This window comes from Cardiocondyla obscurior, linkage group LG22 (genome assembly GCF_019399895.1).
Source record: "Cardiocondyla obscurior isolate alpha-2009 linkage group LG22, Cobs3.1, whole genome shotgun sequence".
Lineage (NCBI taxonomy): Eukaryota > Metazoa > Arthropoda > Insecta > Hymenoptera > Formicidae > Cardiocondyla > Cardiocondyla obscurior.
Genome location: NC_091885.1, coordinates 557,358 through 578,579, shown reverse-complemented (window position 1 = coordinate 578,579; position 21,222 = coordinate 557,358). Strand labels below are relative to the sequence as shown.

The following is a 21,222-nucleotide window of genomic DNA, read 5'->3' as shown; positions in this document are numbered from 1 at the left end:
TTGAGCCCCTTTGGTGGAAGCTGTGTATTTAGTTTGTCTCACGTTCGATGTTTTATTCAAAACGAGCATCTCACACTAAAGTCGTCTCCGCACATGCAGTCTCACGGTAATTTCTTCGCCGCGAAAATCAAGCAATCGTCTGTTCTGATCTACAATGCGAATCGTCAAATCAGTAACGCTTCGTACGACAACTGGGAGGTAAATGATCTGTGTTGGAGTTTCAGATATCTTATATCCAGGCGGAACCTTAGGTGAAAATTCATGTATTGTATGTACGCGTTTTCCATTACTGTATGCACCCCCCGTTATACTACATTCAATGCGAATAACATTTACATTGATAATTTGTATCGATGCATCAGATTCATGCCAACGTAATGGCTCGAGTATGCGATCTGGTGAAAATCCTAACAACGTTCCAATGTTGAATGGTTTGGTGAAATTTATTTGATGAATACACTTAATCTCGCTTTTCATCGTATTGTTATTAGCTCTAATCGTTAAAGGATAATCTTTTTCATCATCGCCATATGAAATCATGTTCTTTGTAACATTATTGACATGAAGCTCGTCGAGCGCACGTTTTAGATATTCGGCAATATCGCACAGTTCATACGAGCCGTCGGGAATGGTAATACTGTGGCCCTAGGCCACTAAAGCCACAAACTCAGCCCCGCGCCGCGACCACCACCGATCGCTCAGAGAAAATCGCGCGGCCACCGCCAATTAATTAAGTATCGCGGACCGACCAGCCGCCCGCGGCGTGTAGCGCGGATCACCGTAACGCGTGACATGGGCCGCCCAACCGTCCACACCGCGCACCGCCACCGACCGCTCGGGAGTGGGAGGTCCCCCACTCTCGGGCCCACGGGTATATAAACTGCCTCGAACGCAGACGAGGCACCTTTTCCTCGCTGGAGAGCACTCCAGCATCCGACCCTCCAGGTCTTGGGCGCTCCCAAGACTTCCTCGACCGGGCTCACCCGACTTGCGATACCGCTACCTCCAGGACTCGGGCGCTCCCGAGCCTGTCCTTGACCGGGCTCACCCGGCCTTCGACACCGCTATCCTTTCCCCCAGGACTCGGGCGCTCTTGAGCCTTCTTTCGTCCGGACGCTCGCGGATCTCCCTCGCCACGGTCCGAACGGTCCTCCCTGGACTTTGCGCCGCGAACCCACGCGCCGCGGTAATTGTACGACCGTCACGGCCCGAACGGCCTACCATGTAACCGGCGCCGCCGACTCGCGACCGCGAAACCTGTCCGATCGTCATGGCCTGAATGGTCTATCTTGTGTATTCATACCGCCGACTCGCGACCGCGAAACCTGTCCGACCGTCACGGCCTGAACGGCCTATCTTGTACATCGTGCCGTCAACTCGCGACCGCGTATTCCCGTCCGAACGACACGACTCGGGGAGTTTCTTACACACCACGTCGCCGACCCGCGAGCACGCCGCTCCGCTCAAGACGATACAACTCAGAGGGCTTGCACCACCCGTTGCGCCGCCGCCCCCCGACCGCGTGACCCCCGGACGCGGGGCCCACCCTGAATCAGCGCGAAGACGGCTCGCGGCCGTATACCGCCACCCACAGAGCGTAACACCGATCGATCCGAGAGTTCGAGGCTGGTCGTGTACCGTTCCGCCGAGCGGCTAGAATATTTCTGTTGTTTTCTGCGTTACTTTAGCATTAGATTTCTTTTGTATTATAGGTTTATTTTTGTGTTGCCATTTATCTTTTAGTTTATAATAAAGCATCATTTATGTCTTTCCACGTTTAATCACGTCTCACTTCTTACTCGTACCTTGGTTTCCGGCGAGCTTTCCACCGATAAAATTACCGCGTTACATGGCGCCCGAACAGGGACCTGACCGAACTGAGACGTGATTAAAACTAAATGAAGAGTTGGATCTATAAATTATCCAAAAGAGACTTGTCCGAGGAATTGACCCGCCTGCAAATCGATAACGACGGCCCCTGCGATCAATTACGATACCGCCTGCGAAGATTTGTGGAATCTAACCCCAGTTACGAACCCACGATGGCAGTAAATAGAACGGTGCCGCCAAAGCCGGAAAGTCAGTCGCAATCAGGCGGCCTCCGAGGGGAAACCAGCGCCGAGTTAAATACCTCAGCTCAAATAGAGGTCTTTGCGGCCGGCACTCCGCGGCATCATCCGCTCCCGGCATTCAGCCACTTGGAGGAGTTACTGCCACTACAAGCACCCGTCCCCGGAATCGACATGGAGGAAACCGCCCCCGACCGGGCAGAACCACTGCCACCACGAAATGAGGAACTCCTCGGCACAATCGACCATGCAAAAACTATCAACCAGATCCGGAAGTGGGGCGTGCACTTCGACGGGCGGGATCTCCTGCTACTTGGACTGCCGGAAATGTTGAAGGGCGACGCATTGCTGTGGTTTCGCAATAACCAGGCACGATGGAGGTGCTGGACTGACTTCCAAGACAGTTTCCGCAATTTTTATCTGCCGCACCGATACCGTGCTCAGTTAACCCGGGAGATTCATGGCCGCATACAGCGGGCTGGCGAACCATTTAAACAATACGCCACCGCTTTACTGACCATGGCACGCCGCGCTGAGAAACTGTCAGCTGACGAGATTCTCGACCAGGTCTACGAGAATATGAGGCCCGAATATAAGCTGTACATTAGAATCGGAGATATAAACAACCTAGAGGACCTCACCCGACGAGCCTCAGAGTTCGAAGACATCAAGCGCCGAGAGCAATCCGAGAAACACCAAGCCAGCCATCCCCCGGCTATCGCAGCCGCCTCTTACAACCGAGAGGAGTGCTGCTGGCGCTGTAAGCAGCGGGGCCACACTCGAGCCGAATGCCGCCGTCCCGCCGTCAAATTCTGTTCCCGTTGCGGCAAAGACGGCGTACTTACGCGGGAGTGTCATCCGTTTACGGGAAACGCCCAACGGGCCGGAGGTACCGACAGCACCGACCGGCCCACTGCCAGCCAGAATTAAGGTTCCGGCCCCGACCACATCTACCGATCCTGCTCGGAGATACAGAGATAGAGGCTCTCTTGGATTCCGGCTCGGAGCTCTCGTGCGTAAATGCCGAGGTGGTAAACCTAGCCGAAAAACTAGGCTATCACCGTCAGACAGACCGACAGCAAATCAGGCTGGCGGACGGGGAAACAACAGAGACCGCCGGCAGCCTGCTATTACCCATCAGATATAAAGGGGATATCTTTCGGCATCAATTTACAATTATGCCACACGCTCGGAGCCCCATGATCATAGGGGTAGATTTGTGGGAACAGATCGGATTAACGCTGCGAATCCCACCAGGCAGCTCACACCAGAAGCAGCTAAACAGTCTCGACAAAATCGGACTCGCTGTCCAATCGCCGGAAGAAGAGGAACGCCTGAAACATTTTCTCAAACGTGAACTGGGAAAATTCCAAAACATCAGGGGACCTACCAACAAAATTACACACCGTTTACGACTAAAAACCGACCAGCCAATCAAGCAAAGGTACCGTCCACATAATCCGGCCATGCAGGCTGTAATAAACCAGGAAATCAAGCGAATGGAGCAGGACGGGATCATCGAGCCTTCCCGCGGGGCCTGGAGCTCTCCAATTGTACTTGTAAAGAATAAGGACGGCCGCTATCGTTTTTGCATTGACTATCGAAAAGTCAATAAAGTCACTGAGAAGGATGCGTATCCGTTACCACAGGTCAACGCCACGCTCGATAAACTGCGAGGGGCACGTTACCTCACGACACTAGACTTGAAAGACGGTTACTGGCAAGTGCCGTTGGATCCGGAGAGCCGACCAATCACCGCCTTCACCGTTCCGGGGCGGGGCCTGATGCAATTCAAAGTAATGCCGTTCGGTCTTCATTCGGCCCCGGCCACGTTCCAGCGACTTCTGGACACGGTACTCGGCCCTGAGCTCGAACCCTGCGTACTGGTCTACCTCGATGACATCATTATTCTAAGCCGTACCTTCAACGAGCACCTAACTCACCTAAGGATGGTATTCCAACGCCTGCGGGACGCCAAAATTACGCCTGAACCCGGAGAAATGCCACTTTTGCAGGCCACAACTAAAATATCTCGGACATATTATCGACCGCGAGGGTATCCGTACAGATCCGGAAAAGACATCGGCCGTAACCGCTTGGCCGCCACCAACGACCCTTCGCCAGGTACGACAATTCCTGGGAATGGCGTCGTGGTATCGAAGATTTGTCAACAACTTCTCCGGTCTAGCCGCCCCGCTTTCCCGCCTGACCAGAAAGAACGCCCGGTGGAATTGGGGCCCCGACGAAAAAAAAGCTTTTACCGAGCTCAAAACCGCACTGACTACCGCCCCAGTTCTGGCTTGCCCGGATTTCTCCCGCCGTTTCATCTTGCAGACCGACGCTAGCACAAACGGCCTAGGGGTGGTCCTGATGCAGCACCTAGCGGAAGGCGAGCGTGTCATCGCGTACGCAAGCCGTACGCTTACTAAAGCCGAGAAGAACTACAGCGCCACCGAGCTGGAGTGCCTAGCCGTTATCTGGAAGATACGGAAAATGAGAGGATATCTCGAGGGTTATTCCTTACGGTAATCACCGATCACCAAGCGTTAAAATGGCTACAACGGTTGGACGAACCTACAGGACGGCTGGGCCGCTGGCTCTTTGAGCTGCAACAGTACCACTTCGAAGTCCGTTACCGCCGGGGGGCAGCCAATCAAGTGGCCGATGCGCTCTCCCGCCAACCAGCCATAGCCAGCACCGAGGCACCGCCCCCGGATAATTGGTACCACCGCATTCTCACCGGGGTCCGAACTCACCCTACCGACTTTCCAGATTACAAGGAACAACAAGGACGTTTATTCCGCCTCATTTTGCACGAGGTAGATTTTAAAGAGATTGATCCAGCTATGCAGTGGAAGCAATGCATACCGAAACCAGAACGACAGCAAACCATCGCTCGACATCATGCGGACGTTAGCGCCGGCCATTTTGGAACGGCCAAGACTATTGCTCGTATGGCTCGGCTCTTCTATTGGCCGGGCATGTTCCGCGACATCACCCGATTCGTGAGGAAGTGCAAAACCTGCCTCGCCTATAAAGCATCGCCTACCAAACCAGCCGGAAAGTTACATACAGCACCAGTGGCGGCGCCCTGGCAACAAGTCACCATGGACTTGGTGGGGCCTCTACCGCGCTCACGCAAACGTCATACATGGCTCTTAGTCATGCAAGACCGCTTTTCAAAATGGGTGGAGCTGCACCCACTGCGAAAAGCCACAGCAACGGCGGTGGTGACTGCCATAGTCGAGAAAATTTTGTATCGACACGGATGCCCGAATCAAGTTATTTCCGATAACGGCACTCAATTCAAGTCTCGCCTACTGAGAAACCTACTGCGCGCCTGGCACATTCGACACCGTACGACACCGATTTATACCCCACAGTGTAATTCGGTCGAGCGGACCAATCGAACAATAAAAACAATGATTTCACAATTCACACAGAAGAATCACAGACGATGGGACGAACATCTTGGATCACTTCAGTTCGCATTTAATACAGCGCAACACGACGCCACCGGATTCACGCCTGCATTTCTCAACCACGGACGAGAATTAGCCCTGTCGCATCCCGAGGATCGCCGCCACGCCACGCCATCGACGCCGCATAAAACACAGCGCTCGCTCCACGAGGCCTTCCAGCTAGTCCGAATAAATCTCGCCCGAGCCTTCCAGCGCCAAGAAACCACTTTACGACGGGAATGGCAACCTCAAATCGGTGATTCAGTCTGGAAAAAGGAACATCCATTGTCACGGAAAACCGACGGTTTCAACGCAAAACTAGCGCCGAAGTATTCGGGCCCGTTTACAGTAATGAAGTTTCATTCGCCGGTCGTCGTGGACCTTCGTGACGGCCGAGGGCGCTGGCATCGACACATTCACGTTCAGGACTTAAAGCCGGACCCCCCACCTAAAGAAAGCGACTAATCCGCGGGCAAGGAGCCCCCACAATCAGGATATATAAAGCGTGCCCCATCGACCCAGATATCATTCGAGCAGTTATCAGCGACGATGAACCAACAAGAGAAGTGCAGAGAGTTGTTCGGGAGTTTAAGCGAGGACAGCGACTCGCTGCCCGCCAGTCCACCGCCGGGAGCGTGGCCACCACCAGTCGATCCAGGGCGCCGACGCCGTGTCCCACGGAAGGGGACCGAGATCCAACGCGGAGACAGCAGCCGGGACCGGCACACGAGCTGGCTGATGGAGATACTGCCCGCACCGCCGAAGGCTGGCCGAAAGTCCGCCACAACGGGACAGAGCGGCCTCAAGGGGAAGACGGCCTCGGGGCGCATTACCACCGCGGACATGGCGACGCCCGGCGGCTCGGCCACCGCCATGCCGGCCTCGGGCAGCCAAGAAAAGATGGCTGACAGGCAGCCGCCTCGAGCGAAGGGCCGCACCACGAGCGGCTCTGGCGCTAAGATCAAGCCGCCCCGCGACAACACCAGCGGCCAGCCAGGGATCACTGACCCGGTACGAACAGCGGCCAACAGACCGGCCGAGGGGAAGGCAAGCGGAAGCGGCCAGAAGCCAACGAAGGATCGCCAAGTTGCAGAATCGGCAACCAAGAAGCCGGCCCTGCCACCGGGAATGAAACGCGGCCCGGCCATCCGCCGCGGGCCGGTTATTCGATCAGTGCAGGTGATACGACCTCCAGCCACAGACATTAAGACCGTGGCTAGCATTACGTTGACCAAGGGGTCCAGTCCGGCACCACCACCACCACCGCCACCGGAGGCAAAACGTGTCGACCACCGAGAGACCGCATCAACCGTCGCAAGTACAAGGCTGCCTAGCAACCAGGCAGCCCGGCCGCCTGATGTACCAGCCACGCCACCGGCCACCTCTCCCAGTGCAGTGCCACTAATCGTGCCACCACCGACTCCACCAGCCTATTTGAGAAGGGACGGCTGGATCTCCAAGCCCGGAATACCTTTGGCCGTACCAATCCAACTACCAGACGGAACCTGTATATCGGTGCCTATGTCCGCCATCCGGCACAACAGGAAATGGCGGGCTCGCACCGCTACGGGGAGGTGGATCCTCCGGTTCGCCACGAACGGCCGCCTGACGATGTGCCGCAAAGTGACGGAGGTCACGTTGGATTAAACGAAGGGGGTGATGTGGCCCTAGGCCACTAAAGCCACAAACTCAGACCCCGCGCCGCGACCACCACCGATCGCCCAGAGAAAATCGCGCGGCCACCGCCAATTAATTAAGTATCGCGGGCCGACCAGCCGCCCGCGGCGTGTAGCGCGGATCACCGTAACGCGTGACATGGGCCGCCCAACCGCCCACACCGCGCACCGCCACCGACCGCTCGGGAGTGGGAGGTCCCCCACTCTCGGGCCCACGGGTATATAAACTGCCTCGAACGCAGACGAGGCACCTTTTCCTCGCTGGAGAGCACTCCAGCATCCGACCCTCCAGGTCTTGGGCGCTCCCAAGACTTCCTCGACCGGGCTCACCCGACTTGCGATACCGCTACCTCCAGGACTCGGGCGCTCCCGAGCCTGTCCTCGACCGGGCTCACCCGGCCTTCGACACCGCTATCCTTTCCCCCAGGACTCGGGCGCTCTTGAGCCTTCTTTCGTCCGGACGCTCGCGGATCTCCCTCGCCACGGTCCGAACGGTCCTCCCTGGACTTTGCGCCGCGAACCCACGCGCCGCGGTAATTGTACGACCGTCACGGCCCGAACGGCCTACCATGTAACCGGCGCCGCCGACTCGCGACCGCGAAACCTGTCCGATCGTCATGGCCTGAATGGTCTATCTTGTGTATTCATACCGCCGACTCGCGACCGCGAAACCTGTCCGACCGTCACGGCCTGAACGGCCTATCTTGTACATCGTGCCGTCAACTCACGACCGCGTATTCCCGTCCGAACGACACGACTCGGGGAGTTTCTTACACACCACGTCGCCGACCCGCGAGCACGCCGCTCCGCTCAAGACGATACAACTCAGAGGGCTTGCACCACCCGTTGCGCCGCCGCCCCCCGACCGCGTGACCCCCCCCCCGGACGCGGGGCCCACCCTGAATCAGCGCGAAGACGGCTCGCGGCCGTATACCGCCACCCACAGAGCGTAACACCGATCGATCCGAGAGTTCGAGGCTGGTCGTGTACCGTTCCGCCGAGCGGCTAGAATATTTCTGTTGTTTTCTGCGTTACTTTAGCATTAGATTTCTTTTGTATTATAGGTTTATTTTTGTGTTGCCATTTATCTTTTAGTTTATAATAAAGCATCATTTATGTCTTTCCACGTTTAATCACGTCTCACTTCTTACTCGTACCTTGGTTCCCGGCGAGCTTTCCACCGATAAAATTACCGCGTTACAATACTTTCTCCATCATCATTATCATCAGCATTATCGAAATAGAATGTATTATTTGATGAGTTTACATTAGGAATTGTAAAATATGTTTCAAAATCAGCCAGCCCGAGTTCATATTCTCCATCGCTTAAATCTATAGCGGGGAAGTAGCTCACCGCGAGGATACTACTTTTACCCGATAACGTGAGCGTCAGCGACATGTTTGATACTGAGTTTACAACGCATAATGTTTGTTCTTAAATTGTGTATCGATTGTCTGCAGAAACTGTAGACACAATTGCCCACAGTTGTTTTGATTATATCGTTGATATGGTAAGCGATTATATTCAATTCGTGTTGCATCATTCCCTAGATATCGAGCAAGTTCTTGTGGTGGTCGAAGATTGCCGAAACTATCAAAATATATAGCGCGATTTCCTCTTTTCGCATATGCCACCCAGTGGGTACCTAATCCTTCAACTTTATCTAAATTCACAATACCGCTCTCGTTTTGATGTATTCCCCCAATCGGTAAAGTATTACGCATAAAAACGCCTCTAAAATATGGGATGCGCATGTGTTTCGCTAATTGTCGCAATTGTATATCGGTAGTAGCACCTTTGGGAAGTTTTAACGTCTCATCGGCGTTTTTTTTTTCCTTTCTTATTTCTATTATTTTTTCGAACTCCACCACCATGTTTGTATGGAGCGAGATAAACACCGCGACCTTCCATGGCGTAATTGTGACGTTTCATTTCTTCAAGTTGGCGTTGTGAGGCTTTTTTATCATTTACAGCTTTTGCGATTCCTGCGGCTCCACCAGCGAGCGAACCGATAACACCCAGTAAGGGTAGAAGCGGTATAACGCTACCACGTTTCGCTATCGGAAATGTTCGTTTCTTCACCGTTTTCTTCTTCAGCGTATTCTTCCTCGCTGCACATAAGCCCATACCAAGTTTCGTTTTTGCTTTCATAGCTGCCCATACGGTTGTGGCTGCAGCTTTTTCACCAAAACTTGAATCTTCTGCGTTAATACGTTGCAGCGCTTTATTGGCGAGAATATTGTCAGCCACGTGGCGCTCTGCGAGATTGTTGCTACGTAAGTAAGCTATATCGTGATCACGACAAGCTGCATCTAATGGATTAATTCCACAATTTCCTCTGGCAAATCGTTCGTTTAATCGAGTTCCTGGGCCGCAAAACTGGTACCCGGGTATGTGCAATTCAAACGGAAGTGCGTTAATCGCTCTGTTTAACAAGCCTCGCCCAATTTTCTCAGACATTCAATACAGTTTTTTATTAATGGCGCAGGACCGTCAACATGTGTTTCATAACTCAATAAATTATAATGTTTTAAACATCGGCAGTATTGTTGAACATCTAAATCAGCCTTTAAGTGTTCAGGAAGCTTATTCCACAAATAGTCAATATGTTGCGAAAATCGTTGCAATAAGAATATTTTTGGAATATGTTGTAGTTGTTCAGCGGTTAAATCACAAATATTACAATCGTCCGACAGCAACAAAAACATATTGAATACTGAGCGTTTAATTTTTATGCACACAACTATAAATATATCAGCATGGATAATATTGAACTCATTTAGAAGGTAGAATGCGGTTCATACAGCAAGCGCCACCAATCAAGGTGGTGAATTTCGATGACAAGTTATTATCCGAGTGTGTGTTACATAGACATGGAAACATGTTACCGAGTTCTATTCGCGCTATCATTTGTGGTCCATCAAATTGCGGCAAAACTAATGTATTAATAAGTCTGTTGGAAAGTCCGCATGGTATACGATTTGAAAACGTTTATGTATACTCGAAATCGTTGCAACAACCAAAATATCAGTATTTGAAAAAGATATTGGCGCCAATAGAAGAAATTAATTATTTCACATTTTCAAATAATATTGATGTTGTTCCACCGAGCGAAGCACTTCCGAATTCTATATTTATTTTTGATGACATAGCATGTGATAAGCAGGATGCGGTAAGAGAATACTTTGCAATGGGGCGACACGCGGACGTTGACAGTTTTTATCTTTGTCAAACGTATGCGAAAATACCGAAGCATCTTATACGTGACAATACGAATTTTTTAATTCTATTTAAACAGGATGGTACAAATATGAAATATATATATAATGATCATGTTAACACTGATATGTCATTTGAAAATTTTTGTAAATTGTGTCAAATATGTTGGCAACAAAAGTATGGATTTGTTGTGATTGATAAGGACAGTGCTATTTCAAACGGTCGCTATAGAAAGGGATTTAACGACTTCGTGGTATCCTAATGTGATCAGTCGTTGTCGATACACCGATTGATAACTGTCAAGCTCGATATGAATAACAACAGTGAACTTAAAAATCGGGAGATAATTGCGAAGAAAATTGCTCAAACGAGCGATTCGATTCGCAAAAAGTATCATGCTATGAAGACGGGAAAAATGGAAGAAGATATCGCGTTGGAACGACATTTTAAACCCATCGTTGAGCCTCTTAAACAGATTGTAGAAAACACCGTTGGAAACAACGAAGTTGAATCAGCCATATCAAAGAACGAATCGTATTTTCAAGAAAAAAAAGATGTGTTAACGCCGAAACAAAAACGATTAATTACAGCATCTCCAATATCATTACCTGAAGAAAAAGAAGAAAATAGATTGACACCAAAACGGAATCGATTAATAAATACATCATTGATATCTTTATTGGGAGAAGAAAAAGATGAATGTAGATTGACACCAAAACGGAAACAATCAAATGCAACGTCACTGATAACAGCATCGACTCCAATTAAATTAGCGTTAAAACGATCACACACCATACCGTCCACATTAAACGAGACACCTAAGTTCGTGCAACAACAAAATTTTTTATCAAGGGAACGTTCACACTCGCATTCCATTGAAGACGTTTTCGATACCGCAGACGAACCGCTGGTAACATCTATTCGACAAAAGTTGCAAACATCAGAAGGTTGGAAGACTCTTCAAACTCATTATGGACCGTTGGGACAAAAGTATCTAGGCGCTGTTTTGAGCGGAGAAAAATCTATTAACATCGATAGCGTTTACGGAGTTTATTTCAACGACAATGGAACGATGATTGGCAACAAGCGTGTTGATTTAGATAAAAATGATAATATATTGATAGATGGTAAAAAGTATCCTGGAACAGTGGGACTTTACGAATTGATTTTCATGAGATTTCCCGATGAGAGCAGTTATACTGATACCGATAAAAAAAATTATTAAAGTATACTCATGGCAACGAATGCACATAAACGTGACTACAATTCTCAAAATCAAGTAAAAAGTAACAAGGGTCACATATATAAAAATATAATCGCTCCTGTGCTGAGTAAAAAAATTGGACAGGGTATACCATACGCTGTAACATTAAACAATAATAAAATCGATTATGTTCATTGGGATGATCCAAACGAGCTCGTAGATCGTCTTCGATTGCTCGAAGCCTCACGTTAAGCGGGCCATAACGCTCACGACAATGAGATTTTATCAATTATTGAGGAACTTCGCAAAGTGGGGCTTATTATAAATTGAAGTTTGCATACACAATTTAATCAGTTGATATCGAAATGCCGATTAACAAGTTTGGAACACTGCTTAAAGATGGTGGAGGAAGTAATACTAATCAACATTATCGATATAATGCGTTAGTTAGAAATTACGTGCGCGATAACGCTCTCTGTATAACATCCACTGATTACGACGCGCGATCACGCAAAATTAAGCATGTAGCTGAACCTTTGGACGATGATGATGTTGTCAACAAACAATATGTTCAACAAAATTTATGAATTTTAAAGAATGGAATTGTGGAATTTAATAATAATGTTCAACAGAATGTGCAGAATTTAAAAGATCAATTAAATGAACTGAATAAGAAAATAGAAATACTACAGAGTAGTCTACAGGTTGTGGTAAACACGCTTCGCAATAAATTTATTCGCGGTGAACAGAATTAAACAGCTGCCGTTGCCGTTGCCGTTGCCGTTGCTGTTGCCATTGCCGTTACCGCTGCCGTTGCCGTTGCCATCGCTATTACCGTTATCGTTACCATTGCTGTTACCATTGCTGTTACCATTGCCGTTGCTATTAAAAAATGTCGAAGAAAATAAACTCAGAAAAACTACAATTGGTAAATGAATTGCATACACCAGCGAGAAGAAATTTTTCTCGAAGGCGTGTCATAGTGCGCGGATATGATGACTTGTGGCAAGCTGATGTAGTCGAGATGCGTCCATACACACGTGTCAACCGAGGTTACCACTACATATTCACCGTTATCGATGTGCTGAGCAAGCATGCTTGGGCTGTACCATTAAAGACGAAAAGCGGTATCGAAGTTGCAACAGCGATTGCAAAGATCTTTCGCAACGATAAAAGATGTCCGAATAATCTTCAAACTGATAAAGGAAAAGAATTTTATAACACAAATGTGCAAAAACTTTTGAAAAAACATAATATTAACCATTATTCCACATACTCCGTAATGAAAGCGTCAGTTGTCGAACGGTTCAACCGAACGCTTAAAAACGCTATGTGGAAACTGTTTACGCTCAATGGAAATTATAAATGGATTGATTTGTTACAGCAGCTTGTTTCGGATTATAACGCGCGAAAACATCGAACTATTGGCATGCGACCTATTGATGTTACCCGCGCAAACGCGAGTAAGCTCTTGGCTACGGTCTACAACCACATGAAGATCGCTGCTCCAGCACGATTTAAAGCTGGTGATTCAGTACGTGTGAGCAAGTTTAAAACATTATTTGAAAAAGGTTATACGCCAAATTGGTTCACTGAAGTGTTTAAAATCGTCAAAGTGTTGAAAACTAGTCCCGTAACATACTTGCTTGAGGATTCTTGTGGAAAACCCATCGCTGGGGGATTCTATGAACAGGAATTACTTCATGTAAATAATCCTGATGTATACCTCGTTGAAAAAGTGTTAAAAAAACATGGAAATAATGTTTATGTAAAGTGGTTGGGATTTGATAATTCACACAACTCATGGATACACAAGAATAATGTTTTATAAAAAATTTTAATACATAAATAAACAAAACATTTTTATATTATATTATAATACATAAATAAAAAAAATTTTATATTATATTATAATACATATGAGTATGGAATATAAACTTTTATTTATAGTGGTATTTTATAATGCCCCCATGGTAAAGTTTCAGTAGAACCGGGTATAATGTATCGCTTATCGTCATATGGACTCAGAGCAGTTTTCTCCTTACGTATAGTATACACCTCATGCAACTTGGATCTTATACATGTTTGCTGATGAGTCATTTCTATTTCCTCATTCAAGCATCGCGTGTAATCATCAAACGTTATCTTTTTAGCAACGACATTACTTTTAACACCTTTAATTTTTTGGTATCTTTTTACCCTCGACTCGCAAAGCATACATTTTTGCTCTAAGTCCAACGAATTCAGTCATAATTGCTCCATTGTTTTCATCCTTCATTAAACCCGGTACTTTTTTATTAACGCGTGGGAGACCATATACATTATCAATCGCATAATCGCTCGTATCGAATTTGTTAATGTTATGTTTCATAATTTCGTAAACGTCGTCACATTCAATATGATATATGAGACTATCCGTATCGGTATACATAATTTTACATTTATTATGATATAGAGGTTGCATATGCTCATGATGAAATTCATACAAACATGTCTTAGATATGTCTAGAATACACATACCAACATAAATTGGTTTGTTAAATTTTACCGCAAGTTTATGCATTTCAATAGCCACAAGATTTTCGGCAAAGATACTACGACTATGAAAATTTGGTTTCGCAATCAACGCCTCAGCGCCAAATCTTCCTTCCCAATGTGTTACAAGTCTCACATCAACGTGATTACGCACATTCTCCATAGTTTTGCCAAATACAGCATTGTTCATCAATTTGTATAAATTTTTTTCAAAATCATTTTTAGCAAGCGTTCTAAATTTTGTATTAAGTTCTATATAAACGCGAAGCCATGGAGATTGCTTAAATTGTAATACGCGATGTATTTTTGTTACGTGGAGACCATGACGAATACATTGTTGCAAATTGCGATAATGAATGATGTAGCGTTTCTTATCGCATAAAGTTGCAAGCAGTTTGTCCTGCCGCTTACCTGGCGGTTTATCACGTGTAGGACAGAACGGCAGGTCAACATGCTCGTCATGTAATTTTTGTGGATACTCCAAATCAATTTCAAGAATGTAACCATCGGGTGAATCTAGTGGTACATTTATCACATCAAAATTAGAAGCATCGTCAACATATTGAAAATCCGCGTATGGCAGCGGTTGACACATCGCCCATCCATATAAATTATTCACATCAAAATACATCAAATATGTTGATGGTTTCAATGAATTGTATGACTGCATGTACTTATTATTGGCATGAGCATATCTACCAGAGCATTGGCTTAATCCCCCTCTTATTCCACGTTCAATAAACATAACCATGTCGATGTCGGTAAGAAGTTCAAATTCAATATTCGTATGTTTTAACATCGCGTCCCATGTAAAACCAGGTAAAGTGTAATAATACGCTGGATCAAGTTTGTAACTCGTTATACAGCTGTCTCTAAAATTTTCAAATATGTCAGCCAACAACAAGACATCAGTTTTTAAATATAAATCGCTGTATTCTCCGAGCGTTTGAATTGAAAATTGTTGCCAGATATCTACAGCGTGCATAATCACTTTCGGATACTATGTCATCTGTCAATGAACTGTAAAACGATTCGCGTGGTGGTAAACATGTATCTTCTAACTTTTCAATAGAATCGATATATTCATATGGAAGGACACCTTTACGCGTTAATAAATCAAAATTTTTATTACTTAAATTAGAAAATTCATATCGTAACACTCGCAGTTTATCCTTATTTAAAAAAGATGCTAATTTCTCAAGACTAGTATTTAAAAATTTAAATGAATCAATAAATCGTAATTTTATACAGTCATTTCTATCATCAGTAGTACTTTTCACATTTTTTGTAAACGATATATACTTTTCTTTTGTAATGGGAAGCAGCTCTACTGATCCATCATAGGCAGTAGATATTTCTTTGATGATAAAATGTGCATCATAACCAGATAAATTGTTAAAAACTATGGGAATACAATTTGAATCCATATAATTTATATTACAGTTTGAATGTGCGGGTCCTCTGTATCGTCCAGTTAAATGACAATGATCACGCACTCGCGTATCATCAGCTGCAAACGGTTTTTCACACACATGACAATGCGCAGCTCTTTTGAATTCTTCCCAATCATTTTGCGTAAAATCTACCATGGGTACATTGCTAGATAAAATTGTCTTTACGCTGTGGGCTAAATTTTTAAGTTCTTCGATAAACCATGAAACACAATTATTACCGCGACGAAATCGATACATTGATAACGTGTCGTCATATGAGCAACACACATAGTACCCTATGCTGAATACCCTGTGATGCTGCTGTGCTGATGTAGATGTTGCAAGATCAGCATTCACCTTTTCCAAAGTGCATTCGAGGTCAGCATATACAACAAATGGCATTCGTTCCTTCCTGTTATAATTATTAAAACTTAACCATTTGTCATCTTCACTCGGTAGCATAATTGCACATTTATTGATTTTTCCACAATCTACGCTGTGTGTTTTCAATCTTTCGTTGGAGCCAAAATAGTGTAGACATCTAAAAAAATATAATATTAATACATTATTTATAATGTATGTTATAACATAAAAAATTATGATATTTACCGATCGCAAAAGTATTTTCTGTTCTTCGTCTTGCTTAACTGTGAGCTCATGAGGCGTGATAAATTTTTTATTAGTGAAAAATGTCCAACATCTTTATCTTCTTGCGTGTACAGTAAATGTATATGCACGTCTCTTTTTTTTTCTGTGAGTTGTATTGGTAAAATTTGCTTCTTTTCAACAGCATATACATTTATTGAAATATTGTTAAGATTTTCAAATTTTTTAATTTGTTTCAAGATTACTGGAAATTCAATACCTTGAAGATTTAATACTGTTGTGTAATGTGGATATGATGTTAATCGCTCAGTATGCGTTTTAGTTGGATATAACGCTGCTACAACCGACCATGCGAAACATGCATTATCTGTAGATTGCACACTGATCACGGCTCTTTTCATTTTAATTTCACATGGCAATTTGATGTAACACCCTGCATGCAATGGATTGTATTTATTAACATTTACAGTTAGATTTTGTATGCGAGACAATGCCCAGCCGCTATCACGTTCTTGAAACTCATCTAAAGATGAGAGAATAGGCTCGATGACTTGCGACTCATACCATTCCAATAGATCACATGTGTGAAGAAGTTCACTATTTTTCGTACACACACTTTTATTCGCCGTTTTATCACCCGCCACAAATTCACCGTTAAACACAGTATTTATTTTTACATTATGATGTTCATGCATAACATTTCTAACACATTTAAGCACAATGTCTCGCGCATCTTCAAGAAATTGTCGAGGTTCAATATATTTTGAATTGATTATGGCACCGGTTAATATGCGATTTTTGAAAGATGTATCTATTTTCAACCATCGAAGTCCTGACTCGCATGTATTATATCCCGCTCCAGCGTGAACGAAACGTTGTCGCGTTGAATCTCGTAAACTCTCGATACGTGCAATACTGGCAACATATGATTGCTTTACACCAACGGATAATCTTGGATGTTTATTTCGACCATGTTCTTTAATAGATTCAATGTACTCATCACAATGTTGCTCCCATATATTCAATTCTTCACGTGAATTCAATCGAGCCGCTTGTGACACTAGTTCTTGCTCTCGCTGATCCATTACTGCTCTCGAGATTTCTACACGATTAATGATGTATATTATTCACGCTGAGCGGTTTTTATGCGCATTATTTTTATTGCGTCATATGTATCAAATATATTAAGGATGATTTTTTTCATGATATTAGTCATATGTTGTTGTAAGCATTTTTTTAATTGTAAAATATTATCTCAACAATATGCGCAATCGGTATTTAAAAAATACACGTGTCTTGATTATCTCAAATGCATTGGTCTTCACATTTCTCGACAAAAACTGCTGATGTCTCACTTTGACACGTGCCTGTCGATCTTATAGTAGTGTCAACAAGTTTTGCATCTTTTTAATATAATCTTTGCTAACTTATGATTTTTTCGTCATAACATTCGGTGACTTCGCCCGTCAAAGTGTAGTTTTTTTTATGTGAACTGCTAAAGATGGCTAATTTGAATGATATAAATGGTGACAATGTACCGATGTCACATTATCCAGTGATAGCGATTACAGGAGTGATCAGAGTGAAAACCTCGAAGATCGTGTGCGCATAACATTAGACTCATCGCAAATTCGTGCACTTAATGGGCGTACTAGACATTGTATGATGTCTATATATTATTCCACGCTTAATGGTGATATTGCAATATGTGCATTATGCATGATTAATTTGAATGATACAGGTGTATCAATGCATCTCGTACGCAAACATGAAATCAATGTTCATGATGCTCTATGTGATAGATCTTGTACTAATTGTAAACTTTCACTATTTATGATAATTCCATGTCAGATATGTCCTATATGCGTTGCATAAAAATTCGCTACAGTTTGCAATGAAGATTCAATTCAGCTGACTGGCACATTTTATTAATAATGGTGGTGGTAATAGCTATGGTGGAGTTTTGTGTATAAAAATATATAGAACAAATGTAATGTTACATCAGTTGCAAAACGTTCATCAAACGACGCGCTGTTACCGCTCTCGACAATTTCTTTAAAAACTTTATTACGTTGAAAAAAACTATCCAGATGGATTTCTACGTCCCAACTACTACTACTACTGCTAAAACATCAAATGTGAATAATGCGTAAGTATTGATTTAAAAAATTTTGTGGAAAAACTTTTTTAAAATAAAAAAACTTTTTTAAAATAAAAAACTTTTTTTATATATAGCATCTCAACCAAACATCATGTCATACGCTTGCTGGGTAGACGGTATGCGCTTACAACTACGGGATACAAGTATTTGGAGATCGGTGTTAACGTTGGCCCACCGAGTTTTGTTGAGATCGCCATTGGTGATAACCGGGGGCATGAAATGCTGCTATCTCTCGAATCATGGAAATCACTTTGTGAATATCGAGAAAACATCCTGAGTCTTTTCCACAATAAATTTGGAAACCCTCAAGATTTCGTATACCTTGGTTTGGTGACAGCTCGAGTATACAACATGAATGGTTTAAATATCCTGTGTCTCGAATCGGGCAATATACAGATGATGATGACTGAGTCAACATATCTCAAGATGATTGATCTCGATGATTGTATCACCATATCATTTGATAGGATGACAGCTGTTCTCGGACAAATCGATATAAAGTATACACAATTCTCCACATCGCATGTGCTGCAAAGAATCGTGTTGAGGCAACAAGTGCAATACGTATTAGCAGTTATTTTGATAAGAATCAATTCATCGATTGCGAACTGTTAGCTCTTATTTTTAATGTATAATATTATTCTTTTTATAATAAATTTCAAAAATTTATAATTATTATCACAGCATAACTCTGAGTTGAAAGTTTATTATCCTACGTATCATATTTTTTTCTGTTCACATCGGTATATCATTTCACCGTGGTATATACATTACATCTTAATGTTAGCTCCAACTGATAATCAAATAAAATTTTTTAATAAAAAAATATTTTTTACTTTATGTTATAGCTTTTTATTTTATTACACTGTTTATATTTTTATCCTTAACTTGCAAACATTTTTTTTCCATAAAAATTAGTATTAATAATGTTGAAACGATGTTAACGTTAATAATGATTTTATACAATATAAAAAATTTTTTTATCTATCGAAAAAAAATTCATGTTCTACATTATGTCTTTATAATGAGCTAAGAGATTTTTTTATCACGTATATTGTTTCACCATCACATGGGAGAATATATGCTACCTCGTCGCATAGGCATACGCTGCATTTTTTACACCGTTGGTCCAGCTGATAAAAAAAAAGTTAGCTGTCACCAACGTTGTTAAATGCAGCTCAGCTCACTTTGCAACAGTCACTTGGAAGAGCATCATTCCAAAAGTGACATAAAGAACATAAAGAACATTCTTCTAAAAATGGATATAGTGGTGGTACATATTATTTATCCGATAAGAATCGTAAGTATTTATACCGTCACTTATACCGTCACTTATACTATCATTTATTATTATTTTAATTATTTTTATTTTTTTCCAGCGTATTTTAACTAACCACGGCACATATGAGATGAATACATCTCATCAGGTGCGAGTTAGAATTCCACGGTATGGAATTGAAGTATGTATTTTTTTATTTTTTAATATTTATATAAGAAAAATTTTTATAATAATAATACCATTTTTTTTCTTTTTAGAGCACAGTTGTATTTGTCATCCCACACGATGGTCGGGCCGCATATGTGCGACAACCAGAAAGTGATCTAGATACGCTGATTGCCGCAGCAGCCGCAGATATTGCGGTTATACTTGAGGAGGACGATGGAAGTGTGTAATTTTTAGTGGTGTGCGCGCGTGTGTGTATGTATGTATGGCTAAAAATTTTGTGTGTGTGTGTGTGTGTGCGTGTGTGTGTATGTATGACTTTTATTTTAGATTAAAAACATGTTTTTTTGTTTTATAAAAACTATTTTTTTAATTTTATTTTAAAGTTTAGGTTTTTAGATTCAAAATGTTTTATTTTAATTTTTATATATATGTGTGTGTATGCATAACTTTTATATATGTGTGGTGTGTGTGTGTGTGTGTATGTATGTATGCATAACTTTTATTTTAAGTTTTTAGATTAAAAATGTTTTGTTTTTTAATTTTATGTTTATAAAAAAAACTGTATTTTTTAAATTTTTATTTTAAGTTTAAGTTTTTAGATTAAAAAAATACTTTATCTTAATTTTTCAAAAAATTTTTATTTGTATGTATGCACGACTTTTATTTTAAGATTTATATCCTAAAACCTGTATCTTTTATTTTAAGTTTTTAGTGTTTTTTCAATATTGTATGTGTAATTTTTCCATATTAAAAAATTTTTATTAAATAATTTTTATTTTTTCTATCTCTACCTCAGAAAAAAATTTCCTCTGTCACACTTCTCTCATTATAAGTTAGTAACGACGGGTATATATATGTATATATGCGTAAAAACGGTTGATACATACGATGTGTAAAGATGGTAGGTATGAGAAATTTTGCTGACATGTGAGTTCTAATCCATGAGTGCAATGGGTGAGGTGTAGAGACGGGGGAAAGATCTACTGTGAGGGAACTGTATGGAGAGGGAACTCATTGGCGTGGTGACATACGAGAAAAAAAATGGAGAAAGGTGAATTACTCATATTCACAATCCCTCGTCTCTACGCTATTGAAATTCCCCCTTCCTACGCTCCTCTCGTCATAGATTCTTCACCCGTCTCCGCGCCCCGCTCATTGCCCCATGGATTAGAACCCGTGTTTATTCCCTACTCACACATATAAATCACGTTCCACTTCTCCATGCCCTTCCAGAAATCTTCATCTTTGTTTTCTACTCTTGCCACGTTCCAAAAAACTATTCTCATTTTTTTGTTTTTTATCTCTGCCTTTTTCCTTCCTTTCTCCTTTCTCCCCTTTCTTTTTTTTCCCTCTTTGTCTTTCACTTTTCCATCTTTTTCCTTCTTCTTTTCTTTTTCTCTTTCCCCACCT

General features: G+C 43.3%; 4 protein-coding genes across 4 annotated transcripts; 2 read left to right on the top strand and 2 right to left on the bottom strand.

Annotated features, from left to right (window-relative positions):
- The first annotated feature begins 6,079 nt into the window (after positions 1 to 6,079).
- Positions 6,080 to 7,177, top strand: LOC139110891 (uncharacterized). Its single transcript, XM_070670851.1, has one exon. The coding sequence runs from the start codon at positions 6,080 to 6,082 to the stop codon at positions 7,175 to 7,177; it is 1,098 nt and encodes a 365-aa protein (XP_070526952.1).
- Positions 7,178 to 8,140: 963 nt separating this feature from the next.
- LOC139110986 (uncharacterized) lies at positions 8,141 to 11,915 on the top strand. Its single transcript, XM_070670984.1, has one exon. It carries the CDS (start codon positions 10,737 to 10,739, stop codon positions 11,649 to 11,651), a length of 915 nt encoding a protein of 304 aa, XP_070527085.1. The 5' UTR covers positions 8,141 to 10,736; the 3' UTR covers positions 11,652 to 11,915.
- Positions 11,916 to 13,806: 1,891 nt separating this feature from the next.
- Positions 13,807 to 16,060, bottom strand: LOC139110890 (uncharacterized). The gene is made up of 2 exons (XM_070670849.1): positions 15,415 to 16,060; positions 13,807 to 15,137 (listed from the first exon to the last, which is right to left on the bottom strand). Exons 1-2 carry the CDS (start codon positions 16,058 to 16,060, stop codon positions 13,807 to 13,809), a joined length of 1,977 nt encoding a protein of 658 aa, XP_070526950.1.
- On the bottom strand, positions 15,264 to 17,289 carry LOC139110889 (uncharacterized). The gene has a single exon (XM_070670848.1). The coding sequence runs from the start codon at positions 17,287 to 17,289 to the stop codon at positions 16,204 to 16,206; it is 1,086 nt and encodes a 361-aa protein (XP_070526949.1). The 3' UTR covers positions 15,264 to 16,203.
- Between the last annotated feature and the right edge of the window lie 3,933 nt (positions 17,290 to 21,222).

Coding starts and splice junctions, on each gene's coding strand:
- LOC139110891 (XM_070670851.1), top strand. CDS start 6,080: ATGAACCAACAAGAGAAGTGCAGAGAGTTGTTCGGGAGTTTAAGCGAG.
- LOC139110986 (XM_070670984.1), top strand. CDS start 10,737: ATGAATAACAACAGTGAACTTAAAAATCGGGAGATAATTGCGAAGAAA.
- LOC139110890 (XM_070670849.1), bottom strand. CDS start 16,060: ATGCTACCGAGTGAAGATGACAAATGGTTAAGTTTTAATAATTATAAC. Junction 15,138..15,414: donor TACTGATGATAGAAATGACT/GTATAAAATTAC, acceptor TGCACGCTGTAG/ATATCTGGCAACAATTTTCA.
- LOC139110889 (XM_070670848.1), bottom strand. CDS start 17,289: ATGGATCAGCGAGAGCAAGAACTAGTGTCACAAGCGGCTCGATTGAAT.